At 38.0% G+C, this 26,367-nt stretch overlaps 1 protein-coding gene across 7 annotated transcripts in view; it reads left to right on the top strand.

Moving 5' to 3' along the window:
- The window catches only part of CYP20A1 (cytochrome P450 family 20 subfamily A member 1), a 55,344-nt gene that overhangs the window by 22,318 nt on the left and 6,659 nt on the right, over positions 1-26,367 (top strand). For 5 of the 7 annotated variants that reach the window (XM_023622446.2, XM_070241692.1, XM_070241688.1 and 2 more), the window contains 7 exons: positions 1,340-1,507; positions 6,945-7,023; positions 11,587-11,702; positions 12,599-12,653; positions 15,404-15,524; positions 19,332-19,443; positions 20,676-20,740. In XM_023622446.2, coding sequence (XP_023478214.1) covers positions 1,340-1,507; positions 6,945-7,023; positions 11,587-11,702; positions 12,599-12,653; positions 15,404-15,524; positions 19,332-19,443; positions 20,676-20,740 — 716 coding nt within the window. The remainder of the gene's footprint in view (positions 1-1,339; positions 1,508-6,944; positions 7,024-11,586; positions 11,703-12,598; positions 12,654-15,403; positions 15,525-19,331; positions 19,444-20,675; positions 20,741-26,367) is intronic. The other 2 variants (XM_070241691.1, XM_070241693.1) reach the window with 1 other exon arrangement.

Consider the following 26,367-nt stretch of genomic DNA (forward strand, 5'->3'; position numbering starts at 1 on the left):
CCCCAGTACATAGTTGTATATTCTTTGTTGTGGGTCCTTCTAGTTGTGGCATGTGGGACGCTGCCTCAGCGTGGTTTGATGAGCAGTGCCATGTCTGCACCCAGGATTCGAACCAACGAAACACTGGGCCGCCTGCAGCGGAGCGCGCGAACTTAACCACTCGGCCACGGGGCCAACCCCCAAAACTGTTTTTTAAAATCTTTTAGTATAAAGGAAGCTAGATGACTTCATTAATAACTGTAGAATGCTAACTTCTTTAAAGTACCTGGAATTATTTTGTTAGTAGCATGCAAGTAATTTTTTAATTATGTACTTATGTTCCATTTTAATCATTATTTTCTTGTTTTCTTAACTTCACCTGAGTCTCAGAGTTCTTTAAAGTATATTAACTATTCATTAATCTTGATCCTATGGAATCATTAAGGCTTCCTTTCCTTTCTCCAAAAAAAAGTGTTATAGTCCATATACTTCACTTTAAGTAGGTGTAAACTATTGTGGTGCTAATCTTTTCTTTTTGAATATTTATTCTGTTTCTCACAAAATTTAATTTTAACCTTTTATACTGTGACAAAACTTTCATGGACTTGATGTGGGAAAGGAGCTTGAATTTGAGTTCCTAACGTGAAAGGGGCTTTACATCTATCCCCTCACAAAACCCTGACCCTGCTATGTGGCGTGGTATAATCATCCCTGTCACTGCGGCCGTGCAAGTAGGAGATGTCCTCTCTGTGTCACTGTTGAGACCCCTGAACCTTGGAATAGTTAAGCAAATTGCTCAAAGTCACGTTACTCCTAAGTGACAGGGCCAGAAGTAAAGCCAAGGTTTTCCTGACTCCAAAGCTTTTGAGCTTCTGACTACACATTGTTTTCATTACGCAAGGGATTTAATAAATATTTGTCGAACGAAGCAATGGCAGAGACCCTGAGAGCTTTCTGTCGCTGAAGCGTGTCTAGGTTTTGTATCTACTCCTGTGTTTGTTGACTGTTCACTGTGTCGCAGGCACTCTGCCCTGAGCCTTTGCTATTCTTTGTAGATACTCAGACTTTGGTCGCTTAGTTTCCATTAGGGTCAAGAACTTTTAATTTCTATTTTCTGTTTTTATTGTCGAGGTTGTTGCTTTTGTTTTGCAAATCAGCCCTGTGACAGACTCTGAACCTGAACTGTTGAGGACGTAATTCTAGGTGGAGCCAGTGTTAGCCTGACAGGCTAGGTAAACACCTGAATGCTTACTTTGATCGGAGTTGAACTCTGTGCTCTGAAATGAACCTACTTGCTGAGTTTTTCTAAGATTTAGCAAGGGGAAATAATAAATCGTTGTGGTTTTCTGTTCTCTTTCAGCTTTCAGAAGAATTATTAGATAAATGGCTCTCCTACCCAGAGTCCCAGCATGTACCCCTCTCCCAGCATATGCTTGGTTTTGCTGTGAAATCTGTTACACAGATGGTAATGGGTAGTACGTTTGAAGATGGCCAGGAAGTCGTTCGCTTCCAGAAGAATCATGGCACAGTAAGTCTAGGGCCAAATTAAAATTATTCTTTCATCACATTGGATAGTTGAATAATGCAGACTTTGCCTCTCAAGATGAAAGTTTAAGATTCTGTAGTATAGTTTCGTTGTTTTGGGCTAAAAGCAACAGTGCAAGCAATGATAATTGTCTTTTTAAAAATTACTTTTTTAAGCTCTTACTTTTTGAAATTTAAAAAGTGGAGATGACTAAAGAAATTTTCTTTTAATATTTAGCAAATATGTTATAATACTGAATTCTATAATAAAGAGAAAAAACTGTATTTAATAGACTAGACTGTGTCCTATATAAAAAGAAGTTAAAGCCAGTGGAACATTAAAATGCTAATAAAATGCATGTGATTTGAAGAAAGCCCAATTCAGTTTGAAATTCATTTACTGTGTGCCTTTCGTAGATTCACATATGGAATTTATTTATTATTTTCTATTTTTATCAATGTCAACATTAATTTATTTGGTTCAAATCATACTTAGGTCATTTACCGCATTTTGGCTCTCTGAGAAGTTTATTGCTTATTTTATTCAAATCTATAAAAACAAGTAAATAATCAAGATAATGTGTTTAAAAAAATCACTAGGAACTGTGGCTTAACACCCTGTCACTGTTTAATATTATACTTTTTCCCATTAAAATGGTTTTATTAGTTGTGTTTGATGATTAAAAAATAGACGTTTCTTCTAGAACATTCACATATTCAGGAGCATAAAAATAAAAGTGGAAAAATCACTCTAAATTCTACTTCCTAGAGTAAACTGCTCTTTGTACCCAGGCGAAATAAATTGGTTAGGGAATTCCTAAAATGTCTTCAAATTTTAATGGAGAATCAATTTTTGACTCAGTTGAGAGGTGATGTTTTTTCATGTTGGTGAGACAGCATTTTTTAAAGGAAGACCTCCACTATCATTCCCAAGATTTTCTTCTAAGCTGCTGTTACCTGTACCTATTTTATACTGGCATTTTCTTTCTCTTCCTTTTTCTTTCTTTCTTTGTAACTCAAAATAGAAATAATTTCCAACTTACAGAAAAGTTGCACCTACTACAAGGAACCCCCACTGCCTGTACCCAGGGTCGGCAGTTGTTTACATTTTGCCTCATTTGCTTTTGTCATTCATTATCTGTCTTTCTGTCTATTCATCCATCCGTCTGCCCATCTCTCTATTCATTCCTTCCCCCATTACCTGAACCCTGTGACAGTAAAGTGCAGATTTTGCCTCTTTTCCCCTAAATTCTTCAGTATTTCCTAAAAACAAAGATGTTCTCTTATATAGACAACATAGTTTTCAAACTTGGGAAATTTAACATTCATACACTAGTATTACCTAGAGCCCATATTCAGATTTTGGTGGTCAGACCTCTTTGATGTGGAACAGTTCCTCAGCTTTTCTTTGTTTTGTGACCTTGACATTTTTAAAAGTACCGGCCAAGTATTTTTTGAAATGTCCATCAATTTGGGTTTGAGTAGATTCAGATGATGTATTTTTGGAAGGAATCTGGTATTTTCTTAATGCTACCAGAAGTTGTTAAAGGAAAGTTTTCAGACCATAAGCATAACTTAAAGTCTTTCCTCAAATGATCTTTTGATGTCTGAAACACCAAGGGGTTGCTGTTGTCCAGTCAGGCCGCAGGAGTAATAACCAGTTGTGACTGCAGGGACAGTGACTTCTGCCCCGTCACTGCCGCTTGGCTGACAGCAGTGGAGAGGTGGCATCAGTGTAAGGTGCACGCCCATCTCGCAGGTGTTGGACTGTGAGGAAATGTACATGCCATGTTGAGTTGCGTACCGCTTCAGAACTGCCCTCCCAAACCATTGTCTCAGTTATCTTCCCCCAGCATTAGTGTGCTCTTTCCTTGTGCTTTGACGTGTAGAATTATTGATCCTTCAAATATTTGCCTACCTAATAAGTGGAAAATGATATTTCATGATTAAAGTTATTTTTTTACTGTTTGTGAGGTTAAACTTCATTTAATATTTTTGTGGATCTCTTGTATTCCTCATTTGTGGGCTGCTTTCTCACGTCCTTCAGCAATACTTCTATTGTTGTGTTTCTTTTTCTTACTGATCTGCAAGAGCTCTTAATTTTTATCTCTAGTTTTCATTTGCTTTCATTTTTATTTATAGTGCTTTTTAAAGAAATATTATTTTAAAACAATTTTAGGTTTACAATAAAATTAAGAGGAAGGTACAGAGACTTATATACCCCATGCATCTACACATGCACAGCCTCCCCGTTATCAACATCACTCACCAGAATGGTACATTTTTTGCCAAGGACGAACCTACATTGACAAATTGTCATCATGCAAATCCATAGTTTACCTAAGAGTTCACACTTTGTGTTGTACATTCATTGGGTTTGGACAAATGTATAATGACATGTATCCATCATTGTAATATCGTACAGAGTATTTTCACTGCCCTGAAAATCCTCTGTACTCTGCCTATTCATCTTTTCTCCGTCCCCCGGCTCCTGGCCACCACTGATGTTTTTATTGTATCCATCGTTTGGCCTTTTCAAGAATGTCATGTAGTTGGAATCATACAGTACGTAGCTTTCTCAGATTGGCTTCTTTCACTTAGTAATATGCATTTAGGGTTCCTCTATGTCTTTCATGGTTTAATAGCTCATTTCTGGGTTTTTTTGGCGAGGAAGATTGTCGCTGAGCTAACATCTCTTGCCAGTCTTCTTTTTGTTTGAGGAAGATGGTTCCTGAGCTGACATCTGTGCTAGTCTTCCTCTATTTTGTATATAGGACATTGCCACAGTGTGGCTTGATGAGCAGTGTGTAGATCCGCACCCGGGATCTGAACCCGTGAACCCTGGGCCACTGAAGCGGAGTGTGCGAACTTAACCACTACACCACTGGGCCAGCCCCAATAGCTCGTTTCATTTAGTGCTGGATCGTACTCCATTGTCTGGATATAACAGCTTATCCATTCACCTACTAAAGAACATCTTGGTTGCTTCCAAGTTTTGATAATTATGCATCAAGCTACTGTAAACATCTGTGTGCAGGTTTTTGTGTGGACGTAAGTTTGCAACTCCTTTGGTTAAATACCAAAGAGCATGATTGCTGGATCATATGGTAAGAGAATGTTTAGTTTTGTACGAAACTGCTTTTGAGGATTCTACTGATGTGTCCTCTAGCTCAGAGATTCTTTCCTCAGCTGTGACCAGTGTATGAATAAGCCTATCAGAGGCATTCTTCTTTTCTGTTATAGTGTTTTTGATCTCTAGTGTTTCTTTTTGGTTCTTTCTTAGGATTTCCATCTCTTTGCTTAGGTTGCCTGTTTGTTCTTGCATGCTGTCTGCTTTATCCTTTACCCAAGGATACTTCAGAGCCCTTATTAATATTAATCATAGTAGTTTGAAATTTTAATTTAACCATATTAATCATAGTTGCTTTACTTTCCTGGTCTGGTATTTCCAACGTCCCTGCCTGGTCTGGTTCTGATGCTTGCTCTGTTTCTTCGAACTGTGTTTTTTGCCTTTTGGTGTGCCTTGTACCTTCTTCTTGACAGCTTGACATGATGGACTGGGTAGAAGAAACTGGTGTAGGTAGGCTTTAGCGATGTGGCGGTGAGGGGTGGGGAAGGGGAGGTGTTCCACAGTCCTGCGAGTCCGTCTCAGTCTCTGAGTGAGCCTGCGCCTCTGGACTGTGGGCCCCACGAGTGCTTCTCAGTGTTTTCTGCCCCGTGAGGTGGGACAGGATGGCTAGAGTGGGCTGGAGTTGGGTAATTCCCCTCCCCCACGTGGAAGGCTAGAGCTGCCTGGAGTTGGGTATTTCCCTGCCCCGGGTCAGTTAGGCTCTGATAAGACCCCAGCAGGTCCGGCTCTGTTGACTAGTTTCCCCTGAGGGCGGGCCTTGTTGAGAACACAGTGCTTGGCCTCCCCCTACTGGAAGCCTGAGGGGATTTTCCTTCCATATTTGCTGTGGGAACCTGGTCAAGCTCCGGCAGGTAAATCTCACAATATTTTGGGGAACCCCCCTATAACTCAGTCCCCCTGGAGTTTTTAACTCTCAGAGTTGTGTGCACTGAACCTCCAGCAGTTTGTTAGTACGGTTTGGGTGTTCCTGCCCCAGCGCCGGTTCCTAAGCTGGTTTCCACTTGTGAGTCTGTTCCAGTAAGATGGGACTCCCTGTTTTCTCCTGTCTCTCCAATCTTGGGGGCCTCAGTTTGCCCCGGGTCCAGCCATGTGTTAGGGGTCCAAGAAGAGTTGTTGATTTTTTCAGTCTGTTCAGGTTTTCGTTGTTGCAATGGAGTAGCTAAATGCATTCAGCTTTTTCATTATGAATTTTTTCCCTGTGCTGTGTCATGCTTAGAAATTCCTTTCTCGCTTTGAGTATAATATAATGTAATAATTACTAATATAAATTACTAATTAATATAAATTATATATAATATATATTATAAATTATATGAAATATAATTATTATATAATTAATATAAATTACCAATATAAATTACTAATATAAACATTTACTGCACATTTTTGCAGTACTTTTTTTTTCTGAGGAAGATTTCCCCTGAGCTAACATCCATTGCCAGTCTTCTTCTTTTTTTTGCTTGAGGAAGATTAGCCCTGAGCTAACATCTGTGCCACTCTTCCTCTACTTTTTCTATATGGGTCACCACCACAGCATGGCTGATGAGTGGAGTAGGTTTGCACCTGGGATCCACACTGGTGAACCCTGGCTGCTGAAGCAGAGTGCTCGGAACTCTAACCTCCCGGCCATGGGGCTGGCCCCTACAGTACTTTTTATACTTTAATGTTTTACATTTAAGTAATCTGAAAGTTTATCTTTGTTAGGTAAGAGTTGAGGACTCTTAACTGTAATAATAATTTTTCAAATATTTAGCATTGATTAATAAGTGTTATGTTCTTTCCTCAAGTTCTTTTAGAACTTTTGAATAATAAACAAGTTAAAGTTTTTTCAGGAGCTAATTACCCAATTTTGAAATAATTGGAAGCCTATTCCATTGTTTACTATCTCCAAACCTTTGACTAATTTTTAACTTTTTTCTGGATCTCAGCCAGTGCTCACCAATATCACAGGTGAAGTAAAAATATGGAATTCCCTATGAATTTTATTTATCCACTGGTGCAATTATAATAAAAAATAGAGAATTGGCTCTATTGCCATGTTCTTTTCCTCCCCATTCCTACTCCTAATAAGAAAAGGAACTTTTGACTTTCCAATTATAACTAATTTGCAAGTGCCTTCACTGAAATTATTAAAATATAGTTGTGCCCTGTCCTCAGAGACTACGTAGTAAATGCTTATGCAGCCCACTTAAAAGGTAGAGCTTCTCAGATCCCTAGGTGAGACAGGAGTGCCTCATTTATTAGCTTAAACTGCTCGGTATTATCTAGAGAGCCTACTTATCAGATAATAGGTATGTTTTCCTATTTTCAGGTTTGGGCTGAGATTGGAAAAGGCTTTCTAGATGGATCACTTGATAAAAGTGCAAATCGGAAAAAACAATATGAAGATGGTAAGTTTTGCCACTCTTAATTTTTAATAAAGACAAAAGAAAGTATGCCCCAATTTTAGCAGGGTTATCTCTGAATCATGAAATTATAGGTCATGTGTGTTTTGTCTGTGTTTTTCTCCTACATTTCCTATAGCGAAAGTTTTTCTTTTCTTTTTTGCTAAGGAAGATTCTCCCTGAGCTAACATCCATGCCAATCTTCCTCTGTTTTATAGTGTATGGGCTGCCAGCACAGCATGGCTGCTAACAGAGTGGTGTAAGTCCATGCCCAGGAACTGAACCCAGGCCACCGAAGCAGAGCACACTGAACTTAACCACTAGCCCACCAGGGCTGGCCCCATGAAAGTTTTTCTTAAACAAAAAAGAGGACAAAGCAGTGAGTTAGTAAACAAAACTCTAGCACTTGCTGCAGAATGAAGGTGCTGTGGAACTGGTACAGCCTACAGCCTTGATGAAAGTAAGGGTAAATCCTGGGAAAGCGATTTGATGATATATATGAGAGTCATAAAATAATGGATCAGATTATCTAAAAGAAGAAAATATTCATGAGTATTTTTTTTTTTTTGAGGAAGTAGCCCTGAGCTAACATCTGCTGCCAATCCTCCTCTCTTTTGCTGAGGAAGACTAGCCCTGAGCTAACATCTGTGCCCGTCTTCCTCTGCTTTATGTGTGGGATGCCTACCACAGCATGGCTTGACAAGCGGTGCCATGTCCGCACCCAGGATCCCAACCGGCAAACCCCTGGCTGCCAAAGCAGAATGTGCAAACTTAACCGCTGTACCACTGGGCTGGCCCCTCATGAGTATTTTTTATAGTGCTATTTCTACAAGTAGAAAACCAGAAATAATCAAATTGTCCAACAATATAGGAATTAGGAAATAAGGAAATAGTATCAACATGATTAAATATTCTATAGATATTTGTAAAAAATGTAGCAACATAAAAAATTCTTGCCATTTTGAGTAAATTTGGCAATGGTTACAACATTGAAAATCTACACAGAAAAATAGCGAATTTAGTTTAAGATGTCTCCCCTAAATTTTTCTCCCTCTTTTCTTTTTGTTCTGTATTTTCTGCCAGTAATTTAATGATTGTAATGCTTTAATATGTTTATTCTGAGCTGCTTCACTTTCTTTTTTGGAAGTAGGCTGGGTAAATTAAAATACATAGGCTGCGTTGGAATAATGGATTATTTTCCATATATAATAGTATTACTTCCTGGGATTCTCTTCCTTTATTCTTTGAACGAGTGTTTATTGGGGCCTGTGTGTGCTAGGCAATATTCTATGTACAGGAGACAAAAATCCTGTCCTCATGGGGCTTCCCATTCTAGTGAGTCCCTTGATGTCCCAACATAAGTCCAGAAAAACCAATTTACTTGACACATTTTCTGGTATCTTGTTTTCATCATCATTCTGATCGTCTTGATGCATGCGTTTGGATTAATTCCCCTTAAAAAAAAATGTGTTTCACAAATATTGGTTCAATTGATATAAAATGAAAATTAATTTGTATTCTTTGATTCTAAATAGAAGTAGATTATCAAGCATAATATGTTCGTTGCACTGTCACATGGGCATAGATCAGATTTGAGCTGTCATTGAAAATGACTATGTTTTGGTATTTATATGAGTGGGATCCTGTGGCTGGATCAGTGCTTCCTTTGTTTAGGTGAGTAATTCTCAACCTGGTCTATACATTAGAATCACTTTGGGAACTTAAAACGAAAAAACTGGAGATCAGGCTCTATCCTAGACCAGTTTATTCAGAATCTGGGATAGAGGTGCCCTGGGCATCAGATATTTTTATAAAAGCTCTCCACACTATTCTGATGTGCTTGTAGGGTTGAGTATGTACCACAGTAGTTCCCAAATTTTACTACACATTGGATCTTTTAAAAAACATTGAAGCCTGGCTTCTACTCCTAAACGTTCCGATTTAATTGGTATGAGGTGTGACTTATATTTCTTATGTTTTACAGTTTTTTAAAAAAAGGTTTCTAGGTGATTCTGTGTAGCAACGTTTGGGAACCACTGTATTACAGTATTAATAGTTTCTCATTTTAATCACTAATGTGTTATATTTATTCAATTCTATAAATATTTAGTGAGGATCTATAATATCCTGGTATGTTTTTGGTGCTGAGGAGATGTCAGTGAACAAAACAAACAAAAATTCCTGTCCTTGTGGCACTACATTCTAGTGTGAAGAGGCAGGCGAGAATCTAAGTAAGTAAACTGAATAGTGTGTTAAAAGATGACAAGTGCTATGGAGAAATTAAATCAGGAAGGGGAATGGGGAGTGTTCGGGGTGGGGAGGTTGTGATTTTAAATAAGGTTTTTAGGAAAGGCCTCATCAAGATCAGGTGACTTGAGCAAACACTTGCGAAAGATAAGGAAGCCTGTCAGTGCAGATCATGTGCATATCCGCATAGCCAAAGGAAGTGTATTCCACGTTGAGGAAAAGCAATTGCAAAATCCTTGAGATGAGATTCTTCCTCACCGGGAGGTACAACCAGGAGCTGTGTGGCTGGAGTGAAGTAGTCAGAAAAGGAACAGAATGAGATGAGGCCAGAAAGACTGAGGGAGGGACAGATTTTGTCCAGCTTGTAGATCATTGTATGACTAGGTTGTTACTATGAGATAGGAAACCACTGGGAGGTTTTGAGCAGAGTTATGATCTGAGTTATGTTTTTAAAGGATCACTCTGGCTGCTGTGATAGATTATAGGAGCCCAGAGCAGAAGCAGAGAGAGTAATTAGGGAGCTGTTATGGGCTAGGACTATGTGGCAGGCAGCAGGAAATATAGAATGAAAAAAAGAGTAAGGGAGAATAATTCTGTATTTTGAAGACAAAACCACCAACATTGGCTGATAGATGTGGGTTGTAAGAGTGAAGGAGTCACCAAGGTCATTGGAAAATAAAGTTATTAGGAAATAAGATGGGGCATACTGTGGGAGAATCCAGTTTTGGGGGGAAATATCAAGAGTTCAGTTTTGGATGTGTTATTTATTTATTTCTTTAAAGATTGGCACCTGAGCTAACAACTGTTGCCAATCTTTTTTTCCCTTCTTCCAAAATCCCCCCAGTACATAGTTGTATATTTGTTAGTTGTGGGTCCTTCTGGTTGTGGCATGGGGAACGCTGTCTCAGCATGGCTTGATGAGTGGTGCCATGTCCACGCCTGGGATCCGAACTGGCGAAACCCTGGGCTGCCGAAGGAGAGCGTGCGAACTTAACCACTTGGCCATGGGGCCGGCCCCCTGTTTATGTTGTGTTTAGTATGCTTCAGACCTCCAAGTGGAGATGCTGAGTTGGTTGTTAGATATATGAGTCTAGAGTTCAGGAGAAAGGTGTCCTGACTGGAAATATAAATTTGGGAGTGTTCAGTACGTAGATTGTATTGAAAGTTTAACACTGGTGATCACCAAGGTAATGAATGTAAATAGAAAAAGAGAAGAGGTCCAGAAACTGAGCCTACAGACCTTGGACATACCATTGTTAAGAAATTTGAGAGATGAGAAGGAATCAACAAAGGAACCTGAGGATGAGCAGGCAGTAAGTGGGAGGAAAGTGTGGAATCCTGGGAGCCAAATGTGAAAGTGTTTCCTGGAGCGTAAGCGATCAACATGGGAACTGAGAAGTGCTCTTTGGATAATTTTATTGACTGTTGGATATCAGTTATTCTGTATCTTTTAGATTTCAGAAATTTGCTTTTTTGATGATTTCACATCTGTTTCTGACCCCAAATGAGTGATGCGTGACTTGGGAGAAGAGTGGAGTTGAGGACAGAATTTAGAAGGAAGGTGGATGATACCAGGGAAGACGGCTGTGTGGGTGGAGGCCTCTAAGGTGCTGGCATTGTTCTGCTTCTCAGCCTGGGTGGCGATGTTGAGGATATCTGCTTTATGATGATTCCTTAAATTGTGCATATATGTTTTATGTACTTTTTTTGTGTGTATGTTAAATTTAGCAAAAAGAAAATAGATGTTTTAAATGTAAATTAGCTTTTTTAAAATTGTTAATTACTACTCTTTTACTTTTGGAAGTTTTATTCTGCACATAGTAACATTGTACAGAAATATTAGGTCAGCACAGCTGGACCAGGTCAGAACAATGGCCCCCACCAATGTCTCAGTTTCCAGAGAGGTCCCTCCTCTCACCAAGGTGCTCCCAGAGCCCACCAGGTAAAGTATCGCCATAAGCACCAAGTGAGCAGATCAGAGTACAGAGCCTGGCTGAGAGAATGTGGTGGCCTCTAGACAAGATCCTATGCTGATATTCATGACAGCTGAAAGATCTGATGTGGCAACTCCCAGTCTGCAACACCAAGGGGTTCACCATTTCCTACCCTCTTGCCTATAACCCACTGGCATATTTAACTGTTTCAAGATTCTGTGTTCTCCTTAAGATGGTTCTTTTGGACATTAATCAGCTATCTGTCCCCTTGCTAGCAAGCTGTAATAAAAAGTCCTTTCTCTCCAAAAAAAAAAAAAAGAAATATTAAAAATGTTCAGTCTTCACAAGGGCTTATATTCTCAAATCTTCTTTGTTTTTCTTCTTTAAGCCCTTATGCAATTGGAATCTATTTTAAAGAAAATCATAAAAGAACGAAGAGGAATGAACTTCAATCAACATATTTTCATTGACTCCTTAGTACAGGGGAACCTTAATGACCAACAGGTGATGTAATTGTTAAATGTTTATCAAATAAAATATAATCACACATGTATAGAGTGTGCTTTTTATTCAGTTTAATCCAGATGCCCTCCTAGAATTCAGTGGCTTCTCTTTTATTGTACATCATCCATAAATAGTACAAGAATTTAGCTCCTATTTTTTTAGCTCTTTGAAGCAGCTGTATATTATTTAATATTTGGGTAAGCAAATATTGGACCACAATTCTCTGATCATAACAGAGGAGGACAAGTATAAACCTTTATCGCCTAAGCTGCTCTACCTGTGTGGCCAGGCATGGCAGCCTGGCTTCTTCCCAGTGTATGTCTGTCATCCCTAGCACACTGCTATGTGGTGTTGTCAGGCAAAGGACAGGACTATAGCCATTATTGCCTCACCTGTTCATTGTAGGAATCTTCTGTCCCACTCGACATGTGCAAGTCTTCATAGACAGAATTGGTTTCCAGGTGTATGTGGGTGCAGAAATCGAATCAGGCTGAGGGCACTGGCAGACTCTCCTCTGTCCTGTGGCTTTGTTGCTGTCCCAGGCCAAGCCGGAAGGATAGCGCTGAGCCAGTTTGTTTGCAAAAATGTGTCATGAGCCAATAATATTACCGATAAGTGTTTACTGCATCGAGGAGGCAACGCAATATTTAGGTTGGTTATTTACATTATTTTAAAATTTTTTTCTGAGGGAGAGTAGCCCTGAGCTAACATCTGTTGCCAATCTTACTTGGTTATTTACATTATATAGATGTTTTTTAAGTGAAAAACATCATAAAGAAATAATGCACTTTTTTCCTTTCCTTGACCATAATTCTATACTCTAGATTTTTTTAGCGTAAGGCATAATACGGGACACCTTATGTTTCACCCTTTCTAAACTTAGTTTTGTTTCCTAGATCCTAGAAGACAGTATGATATTTTCTTTGGCCAGTTGCATAATAACTGCAAAATGTAAGTATAAATTGATTTCTTTTTGAGATAGATTATAAAATATACAAGGGTAAAGCTATTCTAAAATAAAGGTAACACTCTTTGCAAGACCTCTTTATAACTTCCCTTCCCTCTTCTTTTTACTCTTGTTTGAAACGCTCTTGTACACAGGTACCTTTTTTTTTTTTTTTTTTTACCCCAGGTGCTCTGTGCCACCTCTGAACATTGCCATAAATTTCTTGACACAGTTTATGGATTGTGAATTCTAGTTAGTGGCTTTAAAATGAACTGCTATTGACACCTTTCCAACCGGAGCAGTGAGCTTTTCAATTTCCTTCTGCGGCTTTTCGCTTTGACTCCAACCCGGTCTCCTATTGTTAAGGTCTACCAACAGAGGATATAGGCCACAGAAAGCATGATTTAAAAGAATTCCTCTTTTGGTAGAAATGAAGGTGATTTTTATTTAAAATTCTAAAAGGTGTGACATGTTTCTAAGTTTCCTTACTGGTTTTTAGTTTAGCAGAGTACCATTCTTTCATACAGTGTTAATAAAAATTTGTGTATATCCGTAAAAATACACTAATATAAAATGCTGAAAGAAGTGTTAAAACATGAGTTTAAAATCCAAAAAAATTTATTTTTACTTGAAGCATTTCATTTCAAATGCTAATTAAGGAAATTTTCTTAAAAACAGTACAAATGTAAACTTCCCATAAATTTTTCTTCTTTGTAAAATTTTTGCTATCTAGAGATGTTGAGATGTTGTCAATTAAATGGAGTTTAGGTAAGTTAAAATACTACAAAATAATACAATACAATACAATACAATAGAAATAATACAAAAATAATATATTGAACCTTTTAAAGAAACAACTTGTTTAAAAATTTATTACATTAAAATATATCTTTGCGAAAGGCCTTCAAAAAGTCTGACTCGTGCTCTGGATGCCATAAAAAGTGATCATTCCAAGGTCGAATTCATATTTTAATCTTATTTGCAGTTTTGGGGGGAATTTTCAGAGTATGGCTATTTCTTTGCATATGGGTTCATTGTTTTTTAAGGCATCTCTGAAGTTTCTGAGTGGCAGACAGCGGGAAACCTTAATTAAAGTCCCCCCCTGCTACTTATTAGCCTTGAGCAAGATACTTCCTCTGTGTTTTCTCCTTTTCTCCAATACAAGTTCAGTTCTGGACGACCTCCCCAAGGTATCTTTCAACTATAAAATTGTGTCTTGGTTCAGTATTGTAATTAAAGAAAGTTTACTGGCTTAAAATCACATTTTTAAGCTATCCTAGTCGTACTTTTTAATAGAGTTCTACAAAAGAACCAGTGTTGGAGATTATTATGCTTATACAGTTATATTAATTTTAAGTGATAATATAGTCAAATAGGGTATATGAATGCCTACTGTATGCAAATCCTTGTGCTAAATCTTTCAATATTGTGTATTACTGTATATTGTTGTAAAATTGCATACATATACGTATGGCACACTGCACAAGTTTTCACATCACTGGTGAAATAGAAATTCGGCAGTTCACTCGAAAGCCATAATAAAGAAGCGTATGCAGGAAAATGTTACAGACAAGGAGTTACTCATGTGCTCTTTATGAACTCTGGATGTGAGTAAATTATCAAAATAATTGAGTACCAGATAGCTATTGATTTTTATTGATGATACTATTTAGTGTAGAAAGTGAATTATGTCTTTTCCAGGCACAGGAATTGGATAATATGTGACTTAGGCAAACATTAGAAAAAAATTAACTTTGAGACAAATTTAAGTCAGCACTTAGCTCAGGAAAAGGGTAATTGATAAATAGAGATAGAAATTACTAAACATTTTAAAATGTACTTGACGTAGAAAATGTAGAGCTGTAGATAGAGTCATCTCAAGCATAATCTAGGGAGAGAGGCACTCTGTATCTGGGTGGTTCCATTCTTTTATAGTTGTAATACCAGTGGTTCCTAAAGGAAACATAACTACTCTGTTTCCTCTGTTTTATGTTCATCATGTAATTTTCTTACCTTTTCATTTCCTCAGTGAATATAATCCATAAGCCATTTTAAGTAAAAGTAAGCCATAAGCTAGTGATTTTCCAATTTTGGTGTTCATTAAAATAATTCTGGTATTTGTTAGAAGTACAGACACCTGAGCCCCACCCTAGACCTAATGAATCAGAATCTGTGGGTGTGGGATCGTGCCATCAACCAGCTCCCAGGTGATTTTTGAGAACCACTGTCCTAAGGAATAACCACTCCCAGTTCTTGTAATGGTGTGTCTACCCTTACAAATAAAAATTTAGAATATTGATTTATAGGTAAATCTCCTGCTCCTTTGATTTGTATGAGTCATTTCATTAGGGCTTCTGAGTGCACTGATAAATAAAGTTTTTGATTTTATAGTGTTGAGTGAACCAGACAATCCATCACAGTCAGCAGCATTTTAACACTCCCCCAGGTGTGAAGTGTCTTTATTATCATTACTCTTTTACCTAAGGCAAAAGGCATTAAGTCGCTTCAGTTACTTGCCAGTTTTAAGAAAGAAATCGTCTACATTGCACTGTCTCTTTTTGGGAGTATTCTATATTCATGTTCTATTTAATGCATTACAAATCCTGTGAACAATCATGTTTTATTTTTTAGTAGCATTTATGTATCTTCTATCAGAAAAAAAGGAAAATAGCAAAAAAAAGTAAGATTTTTCTTATTCTGTACTCAAACTATGAATTAGCTATTTCCATTGTTATTAATATGACTTTTCACTTAGTGTGCACCTGGGCAATCTGTTTTTTAACCACCTCTGAAGAAGTTCAGAAAAAATTATATGAAGAGATAGACCAAGTTTTTGGGAAGGGTCCTATTACTCCAGAGAAAATTGAGCAGCTCAGGTAAGAATACAATAAAAGGAAGAGGAGCTCATTAAAAACTGGTTTAACTATCTAATTTAAAGCTAATGCTAATATCTAGGAAAGCTAAATATTTTTGTAGTACTTAAAATATTTACATACAGATTTTAATGGGTAATTTAATTTGCTTTTTAAAATCATAAAGTAGTGGGAAACCTTTGCATTAGCTTATATAAAATAGTATGAGTGATGTCAAGTAAGTGGAACCCTCATAACTGCTTGGTGGGAATGCAAAATGGTACATCCTGTTGGGAAACCATGTGGCAGAATTTTATAAAGTTAAACACACGCTTACCATATGACCGAGCAATTCTACTCCAAGGCGTTTACCCAAGAGAAATGAACACATGTGCATGTGTCCACACAGGGACTTGTTTGCAAACATTCATAGCAATATTATTCATAACAGCAAAAAACTGGGAGCAGTCCAGATGTTCATCATCTGGAGAATAGATAAATCATGTTATGTCTGTACTGTGGAATATTATCAAGTAATAAAAAGTAACACAGTATCAATACATACAATAACATGGATAAATCTCATTATTTTAAGTGAAAGAAGTCAAACACAAAGACTGCCTACAGTGTGATTTCATTTAGGTGAAATTCTAGACAAAGCAAATCTGTTGTGATAGAAAGCAGATCACTGGTTGTGTGGGGCCCGGAATGGGAGGGGATCACATTACAAAGGGGTGTGAGGAAAGTTTTTAGGGTGAGAGAACTGTTCTATATCTTGTTTGTGGTTGTGGTTACACAATTGTATGCAATTACTAAAATTCACAGGTAAAATAAGTGATTTTTTTATGTGTAAGTAATACCTTAGTTAAAAAGATTTTAAAAAACAGCAGCTATGATTGCTTAAGGGGTCGGAGTCTGAGACTGGGTAGCAAGCAACCCTATCTTGGAGCATCTTTCAACTAGTATAGAAAAGAAGATAGGGACACAGCCTTTGGAAAGAACTTAAAGCCATGGGTTTCACAAGGACACTTCTGTTACAGGTTCTTCAAAATGTTGGAAGTTTTATTTATTTGATTATTTATTTAATTATTTTTTTGCTGAGGAAGATTAGCTCTGTGCCAGTCTTCCTCCACTTTATGTGTGTGCTACCACAGCATGGCTGACGAGTAGTGTAGGTCCACGCCCAGGATCTGAACCTGCAAACCTGGGCCGATGAAGTTGAGCATGGTGAACTTAACCACTACGCCATGGGGCCTGCCCTGGAAGTTTTATTTAAATTTAATACAACTATTTTTAATTTTAAAAGTAATACATACTTTTCTTTTGAAGTTTTTGTAATACAGAAGTGTATGAAGTAGGTGGCGAAGGTCTTTTGTAAATGTCGCGTTAAGAGATAACAATTATTAACTATCTTTACTATTTTTCCAGATTTTCTCTATGCTATACATATGTATTTAAAACAAAAAATTTAAAAACATTTTAAAGTACAGAACATGTCTTAAGTTCCATTTTTTCTCTAAATATGTTGTGGACAGTAGTCTTACATGTAGCGACTTCACCACATTCAGTCAGTGATCAAGTTCTGTTGATCCTAATCTCCGTACAACTTCCAGCTGGAAGTTTAGTTTTAGCTCTTTCCATGGCCCCCACTCTGTCCACACCACCGTCAACTTGTCTGGGGTATTTCAGCACCCTTGGATCTTGCCCTGCTCCAGTCCTTTCTCCAGATGGCTCCTGGAGCCTGTGAGTGCACACCGTAGTCACTTTGGGTGCTTTAAATACAGATAACCTGGGACCAGTCCCAAACCAACAATCTCTGGGCGTGAGAAGGTGTCAGAACCTTCTCAGGTGATTCTAATGTGTAGCTGAGTTGAGAATCACTGTGCTAGTGACCTTTCTGGATCTGAGGAGTCACATCTAGTCAGGTGACTCCCCAGGTTAAAATCCTCCAGTGATTTCCAGTTGCCATTAGGGTAAAATTTAAACTTGCTAGCCTAGCCCATGAGGCTCTTCAAGAGCTAGGCCTTGCATTCCTCTCCCACCTCACCTCTTACTACGCGGCCGCTTCATACCCTGCGATTCACCTGCACTGAAATGCTTGTTTCTTCAAAGGCGCAGCACTCTTTCTCATCTCCCGGCTTTTGCAGCCCCTTCTTTGCATAGATTCTCTTTTCGTCTCTCCTCCAGCTACCTGCAGGTTTTTGCAGGTCTCAGCCTAAGTGTTTATTTTGCGCCAAGTCCTTTCTCTGATGAGGTGCTCCTGGCCTGCGTCCCCAGCGCCCTCCACTTCCTGGATCCTCGCACTTACTTTGCAGCTTTTTAAATTGTTCTTTTTTTTTTAGAAAGTCTTTTTTTTTTTTTTAAAGATTTTATTTTTCCTTTTTCTCCCCAAAGCCCCCTGGTACATAGTTGTATATTTTTAGTTGTAGGTCCTTCCAGCTGTGGCCTGTGGGATGCCACCTCAGCATAGCTTGATGAGCAGTGCCATGTCTGTACCCAGGATTCGAACCAGTGAAACCCTGGGCCTCCGAAGCGGGGCACATGGACTTAACCACTCGGCCACAAGGACCGGCCCCTAAATTGTTCATCCTTAATGTCCCTTCCTCTCTCCCTTCCCTTGCCAACTAGACTTTGAATTCCTTTGAGAGTATCTGTCTTGTTCACTGTTGTAGCTCAGTGTCTAACGTAGTAGGTACCCAATAAATATTTGTTCAAAGAGGAAAGGATGTTTCCTCTTTTGTTTTTGTTGTTTTTAGATATTGTAAACAATCAACATTCCTATGCTTACATCTTTACTAATATTTCCAATTGTTTCTAGTAAGGGCCTAGAAATGAAATTATTATTTAAGGATATATGCACTAGTTTAGTGTTTATGATTAGTGGCTATGAGGTAAGACGGACATGGGTTTGAATCCTGTCAACACCACTTACTTGCTCTATGATCTTAAACAATTGCCTCATTTTTTAAATCTGTAAAATTAGAATAATAGTAGCATCCATGAGGTTCTTACAAGGATTAAATGAGATACTCCATAGAAAGTATTTCACAGAACTGGCTTGTGGCAAGATTTCAGAACGTTTAGCTTTTATTCTTCTCATTGTGATGCACATTAATATTTTATATTTATTGCCAAGTTACCCTTCAGAAAGGTTGTACCAATTTATACTTCCACCAACTGGATATGAGTGTGTTTTTTTTCATTTTTTGTTAATATTGTCTATTGTCACTCTTTTTCATCTTTGCTGTTCTGGCAAGTAAAAAAAAAAAAGACTGCTTTGATTGGCAGTCTTTCCATTGTTAATGAGGTTGAGTATCATTTCATGTATTTCCAGGCCATTTGTATTTTTTTGTGAACTGCTTTTTTATATTCTCTGTCCATATTTCTATTGGGATGTTTGATTATTTTAAGTATGGATTTTTAAAGAGCTTTTATACATTAAGGATATATTTACTGTGAATATTTTTCCTAGTTGTCTTTTAATTTTATTTATGATGATTGCAAATATTTAAAAAAAATTTCTGTAGTCAGATTATTTGTGTTTTTCTTTATGGTTTCTGGCATTGTGTCAATATTTTTATAATTTTTGAGTAGAATTATAAAAATTTTGTTTTGAGTTTTCTTCTGTTTTTATTTGTTTGAATTTTTACCCACCTGGACTTTATATATTTCTAATCTATAACATATTTTTATTCAAGCAAATAGGAATTATGATGTGACTATTTCAAATTAGGAAGGTTATGAAAGTTGTTGAAAGACATTTTAAAATGTATGTACATTTCAGACTGCCTCTTCCAAAGTAAAGCTCTTCAAAAAAAATTTTTTTAACAGATATTGTCGGCAAGTGCTTTGTGAAACTGTTCGGGCTGCCAAGCTGACCCCAGTTTCTGCTCGGCTTCAAGATGTTGAAGGAAAGGTTGACAAATTTATTATTCCTAGAGAGGTAGGGAACATTTGGTATGCTTAACTCATTCGCTTACTCTTTTCAACTCTTTTAGTGTGCATTTTTAAATTTTATTGTTTAAAGTGTCCAATAAATGCTACCTATTATTAAATCAAAGACATAATTGTTTTAAATGGGAAAGTACTATATGCTTATTTTAAAGTTCAAACAATATAAAAGAAAGGCTCCTTTCCCCATGAGTACTACTGTTAATAGTTTAGTGTGTATTTTTGTAGGTCTTTTTCTGTGTATGTATATTACTCTGTGTGTCTGTATGTATACACATACATGTGTATGTATTTTAAAACTGAATTTATACGTGAAAAGTTTCTCTTCATGTATTGTTCTTTAATTTTCTTCTTTTATTGAGTGCATGATGGCTATGAATACAACTGGCACTTAAAACAGATTCAACTCATTATTTTAATGATGCATAATATTCCACTGTATGACTGTACCGTGATTTATTGAAGTAGTCCCCACTGATGGAAATTTAGATTGACATTAATTTTTTTCTTATTACAAATTATATGCTTGTACAGGTATTGGGTAGAGCCTTGGAGATGGAGTTTTTTTGGGTCAAAGTGCATATGTATGTTAAATTTAAATTGCCCTCTAAAAGGCAATTTATATTTTTAGCAACAATGTATGAGAATGCTTTTTTCTCCATATCCTTACCACCTCTAGATTTATGAACCTTTTGCAAATATTTTGCAAATCTTATATGAAAAATTCTCTCATTATTTTAATTTGCTTTTCCTTGATCATTGTAGAGATTGAGCAGCTTTTCATACATATATTAACAGTTTGTATTTCTTCTTTTGTGAATTATCTGCTTGGAACTCACTCTTTTTCTAGTTAGCTTATGTCTTTTTGTATATTATATGTACTAACGCTTCCAGTTTTATGGCAAATATTTTCTTCCAGTTTATTTTTATCTTTCACTGATGCTTATAGTGTATTTTGTTTTGTTTTTACTGGATGCAGGTTTTAAATTTTTATTTAGTTAAATCTGTTACTCCTTTATGGCTTCCAGACTTCGTGACATGCTTAGGGGAGGCCTTCCCCACCCTAAGGTCACCAGAGTAATGGCCTGTCTTTTCTTCTATTATTTTATATTTTTATTTTGTATTCATTATCTATAATATAAGAGCATTTAGGATGAGTTGGCTTTCTGGGAGTCATGTTGTCTCTTTCGGCCTTGATTAACTAGAGTAACTTTTTTTTCACAGACCCTTGTCCTTTATGCCCTTGGGGTGGTACTTCAGGATCCCCGTACTTGGCCGTCACCACACAAGTATGAAATATCTGTCATTGTGTTTGTGATGATTGATTCTTATGTATTTGCATGTTTTGCATCCTTTTCCAAGTTTTGAGGAGAAAATTCAATATGTGACAATGTTACAACAAAAGAAAGCCATTGCCTTCCTTTTGTCTTCTGCTCACTACTTTTCTTCATGAATAGGCCGTCTGCTGTTCTTTGTGTCCCCTGTTACCACTTCTGTCCTAAGCTCTGTCTCGTTACCTGATCTCTACAGTTGTCCTTTAATTTCAATGGTGTTTTGGGATTCTTTTGTTGGTAAGTAGGTATTGCTTATGTAATTTCTGTGTTTTCCTGCTGTTGGTCTCAATTACTAAGCTTTTAGTCGAATTCAGAAAATAGATGTTGTGTGTGTATGTGTTGTGTGTGAGAATGGCAAGGGAGGGGAAAGATGAAGAACAAAGCTACTACTGTTTGCCTCCTACATAGGCATCTAGTGAAATCTTCCTTAAAGAAATGGGTTAAGATTTACTGCCTCGGAAGAAGGTTATGTATTGAGTTGATTAGGGTAAGACAGCTGTGGGAAGTGCAGGGGGCGAGGCTGGCATGGTTGAACTACTAGGAAACCTACTTCTGGAGTATAAGGTTGGGGCTTATTGAGTGTTCCTGTCAATTTAGTTTTTAACATTATAATGATATTAAAGAAAGTCTGTTAATAAATGAAATAGATATACGTTGGTGGAAAAATGTGTACTTAGAATTATAAAAACCTAAAATTTCAGATTTTAAAATCTTTAAAAAAAATTCTCATGTGGGAAAATGCCAAGTTTTTGATAAAATTTAAGGGTAATATGAAAAATATAAGCACTTTGCTGGAACTTTTGACACTATTTCTATCCTCAAAACACTCAGAGAATCTAGGTTATAAATTGAAGATACTGAAAAGAATATATGCTAAAAATGTGGAAATAATTTTTAGGACTCAAATGTAATCAAATTTAGGAAATGTTAGTAATAATGTTGTATGCCAAGGAAAAGCTTTCTGAACTTGGGCACCTCCTTACCCATTCCTTGTGAAACGTCCAGAGATTCATTTTTGTCAGCACCTTGAGATGATCCTTGAGAGAGAGTTCACAGGAACAAAAATGTACATAGGTCTGAGATAGACCCTGTAAAGACAATTGATTAATTGCAGCTTAAATACAGTTGTCACACAGAGATGAAGAGATTGACTTTTTCCACTACACTTAATGCCCTCGAGGTCAAGGTAGGATGTTGCATATCTTTTTTTAATTTATTTTTTTGAGGAAGATTAGCCCTGAGCTAACATCCACCTCCAATCCTCCTTTTTGCTGAGGAAGGTTGGCCCTGAGTTAACATCTGTGCCCATCTTCCTCTACTTTATATGTGGGATGCTGTCAGCATGGCTTGATAAGCGGTGCATAGGTCCACACCCAGGATCCAAACTGGCAAACCCTGGGCCACCAAAGCACCAGAACTTAACTGCTGCCACTGGCCGGCCTCGGGATGTTTCGTATCTTTTTATGGCTGAATAGTATTTTGTTGTCTGGATGTACCAGAATTGGTTCAACTTTTCACTCACTGAAGGACATTTGGGTTGTTTTTAGTGTTTTGCTATTATGAGTGAAGCTGCTGTGAATATTTGGGTGCAGGTTTTTGTGTGAACGTAGGGTTTCATTTCTTTGGGATAAATGCCCAAGAGTGCGATTGCTGAGTCATATGGTTAGTGCCTGTTTAATTTTGCAAGAAACTGCCAGGCTATTTTTCAGAGATCCTCACCAGCAGTATTTGAGAGATTGAGCGTCTCTGCAGCCTCAGTAGCATTAACTATAATCACTATTTTTAATTTTAGTTCTAATAGGTATGTGGTGATATTTCATTGTGGTGGTCATAAGTTTTCTTTTTGAGTGAGTAACTGACATTAACTTATTCTCCCCCTAGAAAAATGTCTAGATACGATTTATTTACAAAAACAAATGTATTTGCATTATTACTGTTAACACATTAGCAGTGTTTCAGAGCACGAAACCCTGGGTCAAGTTCTACGATTTAAACGGGTGATAATATAAAAATTACTCTATACCAGATGGTGAAATATTATCAACTTTAAAAACCAGATTACAATAATATTCTCAACAGAAAAGGATGAAGGCAAACGTCAAAAACCTCAATATGGACTGGGACCAAGATGGTGACATAGCAGGCTGCTGAATTTCCCTCCTCCCACGGACACACTGAATCTTTAGCTACACGTGGAACATTTCCCTCTGAGAGAAATCTAGAAACTGGCTGAGTGACTCCTACACATTGGACAAATGAGGAAATATATTGAAAGGGTAGGAAAGGCTGAGAATCTTGACATAAACCCCACCCCCAGCACAGTGCCATGCAATTGGGAGGGAACCCCCTACTCCCAGCTTCTCCCTGAGGACCAGAGGGTTAGGACTGCACATTTATTGCCCCAGCTTTGAGGACTCACACCTGAGTGATGGGCTTCCAAAACACTTAGCTCTGAAAGCCATCGGGGCTTGCGTTCATGAGTCCTACAGCATTGTAGCCAACAAAGAAGCAGCTCTTAATGGGAGCATTGTGGGAGCGTGAGTGCTCCCTGTGGCTTTTCTACAGTGGCTCAGTGCAGAAAAACACCCACCTCCCAGTCTTTCCCTGGAAGGAGGTTGACTGCATACTTTATGAGCTGCTGCCTGAGGGTCCAGCCTCTAATTAGCGCTCACCTAGTTACTGGCTGTGATGCCTCTGGAGCTGGGGGAACCAGTGGGCACGTCCCCCACCTCCTCCCTTGACTCCAACAATAAAATCAAGTTGTCAGCTTGATTTTGACATCTCCCTTGTGCACACATGTAGTGCCCCAACTTTTATGGCTGCCATCTGAGGGATGTGTCCCAAATCACCTAGCTCTGATAGCCAGAGGGTCTTGCATTCATAAGTTCCACAGAACTAGAGCAAACAAAGAAGCTATTGTTAACGAGCAAGCAGGTACTTCCTGTGGCTAGCCCCCAAAGTTCAGTACAGAGGGAGCAGGCAGAAATGCCCATCTTCTAGTCTTTCTCTGGAAGGGGTTTGACTGCATACCTCACAAGCTGCTGGCTGAGGGTCTGGCCTCTAATGACCACACACCAGGTGCTGACTGTGATTTTCCCTGGAGCCTGAAATAGCTGGTGGACACTTCTCCTACCTTCTCCTTCCAACTTGCACCGTTAATAAAGCCAACTTGCCTATACCTCTCAGGAAGGAGCTTGTCCATACATCTAGCAGTTCAGTTTTTTTTTTTTTTTTTTTTAAAGATTTTATTTTTTCCTTTTTTCTCCCCAAAGCCCCCCGGTGCATAGTTGTATATTCTTCGTTGTGGGTCCTTCTAGTTGTGGCATGTGGGACGCTGCCTCAGCGTGGTTTGATGAGCAGTGCCGTGTCCGCGCCCAGGATTTGAACCAACGAAACACTGGGCCACCTGCAGCGGAGCGTGTGAACTTAACCACTCGGCCACGGGGCCAGCCCCGCAGTTCAGTTTTTATGGCTACCACTGAGGGATGGGCCCCCTCCCCTAGCTGTCACAGCCTGCAGGACTTGCATTTATGAGCCCACAAGACTATATAGCAAACAAAGAAACAGTTTTGAAATGAGTGCAGGAGCACCCCCTGTGGCTGTACACCTGGGCTCCGCACAGAGGGAACAGACAAGAACACTTGTCTCCCAGTTTGTCCTTGGAAGGAATTTAACTACATACTTTCTCAGCTTGTGCCTGGATAGTCCGTCTTCTAATCAACCTGCCTCTAAGTGCTGACTGTGGTCCTCTCCCTGTGGACAGCAACACACCTGGGCGTACCTTCAACTGCTGGAAGCCTCTGTGAACAAAGACAGCAGCTTGGACAGTCACAAAGGTTTGAGAGGCAACCAGGGGCCTGGGCTAGGCTAATTAATAAGATTCATCTACACAAGACTGCTCTCAAGACTAGAAGAGGTGACTGTTGTATCTAATATGAAGAAACCAACACAAGGAGTCACAAAAAATTAAGAAATGAGGGAATATGTTCCAAACAATAAAGCAAGGTAACTCTCCAGAAACTGATAGTAATGAAATGGAGATAAGTGATTTACCCAATGGAAAATTCAACGTAACAATCATAAAGATGCTCACAGAGGTCAAGAGTGCAGTGTATGAACAAAGTGAGAATTTCAATAAAGGGATAGAAAATATAAAAAAGTACCAAACAGAAATCACAGAGCTGAAGGATACATTAACTGAACTGAAGAATTCAGTAGAGGGGTTCAAAGCAGACTAGATGAAGCAGAAGAAAGGATCAGTAAACTTGAAGACAGGGCAGTGGAGTTCATCCAATCAGAGGAGCAAAAAGAAAAAAAATGAAAAAGAGTGAAGATAACTTAAGGGACTAAGGGGCACCATGATGCAGACCAATATACACATTATGCTTGTCTGAGAAGGAGAAGAGAGAGAGAAAGGGGTAGAGAAAGCTTACTCAAAGAAATAATGGCTGAAAACTTCCCTACCTGGGAGAAGAAACAGACATGCAGATTCAAGAAGCCTGAAGAGTACAAAAAAGGTGAATTAGAGAGACCCACACCGAGACACATTATAATTAGGTTGTCAGAAGTTAAAGACAAAGAGAGAATCTTAAAAGCAACAAGAGAAAAGCAACATGTTATATACCAGGGAACCCCCATGACACAATCAGCAGATTTTTCAGGGTAAACTTTGCACGCCAGAAGGGAGTGGGATGATATATTCAAAGGGCTGAAACAAAAAAAATTGCCATGCAAAAATACTCTACATGGCAGAATTGTCCTTTAGAACTGAAGGAGAGAGAGAATTTTCTAGACAAAGAAAAGCTAAAATGTTAAAGGGAGTTCTTCAAGCTGAAACAAAAGGATGCTACTTAGTAACATGAAAACATATGAAAGCATAAAGTTCATTGGTAAAGGTAAATATATAGTTAACATGAATAATATTGTAGTGGTCATGGGTAAATCACTTTTAACTGTAGTATAAAGGTTAAAAGACAAAACTATTAAAAATAACTAAAACTATAATAATTTATTAATAGTACACAATATAAAAAGATATAAAATGTGACGTCAGAAACATAGAATATCAGGAGAGAATATGAGAATGTAGAGCTTTTGTATGTGTTTGAACTTAAATTATCAGCTTTAAATAAACAGTTATAACTATAATATGTTTTATGTAATCCTCCTGGTAACCACAAAGGAAAAATCTATAGTAAATAACACAAAATATAAAGAGGAAGGAATCACAGCATCTCACTACATAAGATCATGAAATCACAGAAGAAGAGAGCAAAAGAGGAAGAAAGGAATAAAGGAACTATACATTGCTAGAAACAAAATGGCATTAGTACATCCATACCTATCAATAATTTCTTTAAGTGTATATGGACTAAATTCTCTAATCAAAGACACAGAGTGGCTGAATGGATAGTATAACAAGACCTTACTATATGCTGTCTCCAAGAGACTTCAGCTATAAGGACACACACAGGCTGAGAGTGAAGGGATGGAAAAAGCCGTTCCACACAAACGGAAACCAGAATAAAGTAGGGGTAGGTGTACTTACATGAGACAAAATAGATGTCAAGCCAAAAGCTGTA

This window comes from Equus caballus, chromosome 18 (assembly GCF_041296265.1).
Source record: "Equus caballus isolate H_3958 breed thoroughbred chromosome 18, TB-T2T, whole genome shotgun sequence".
Taxonomy (NCBI): Eukaryota; Metazoa; Chordata; class Mammalia; order Perissodactyla; family Equidae; genus Equus; species Equus caballus.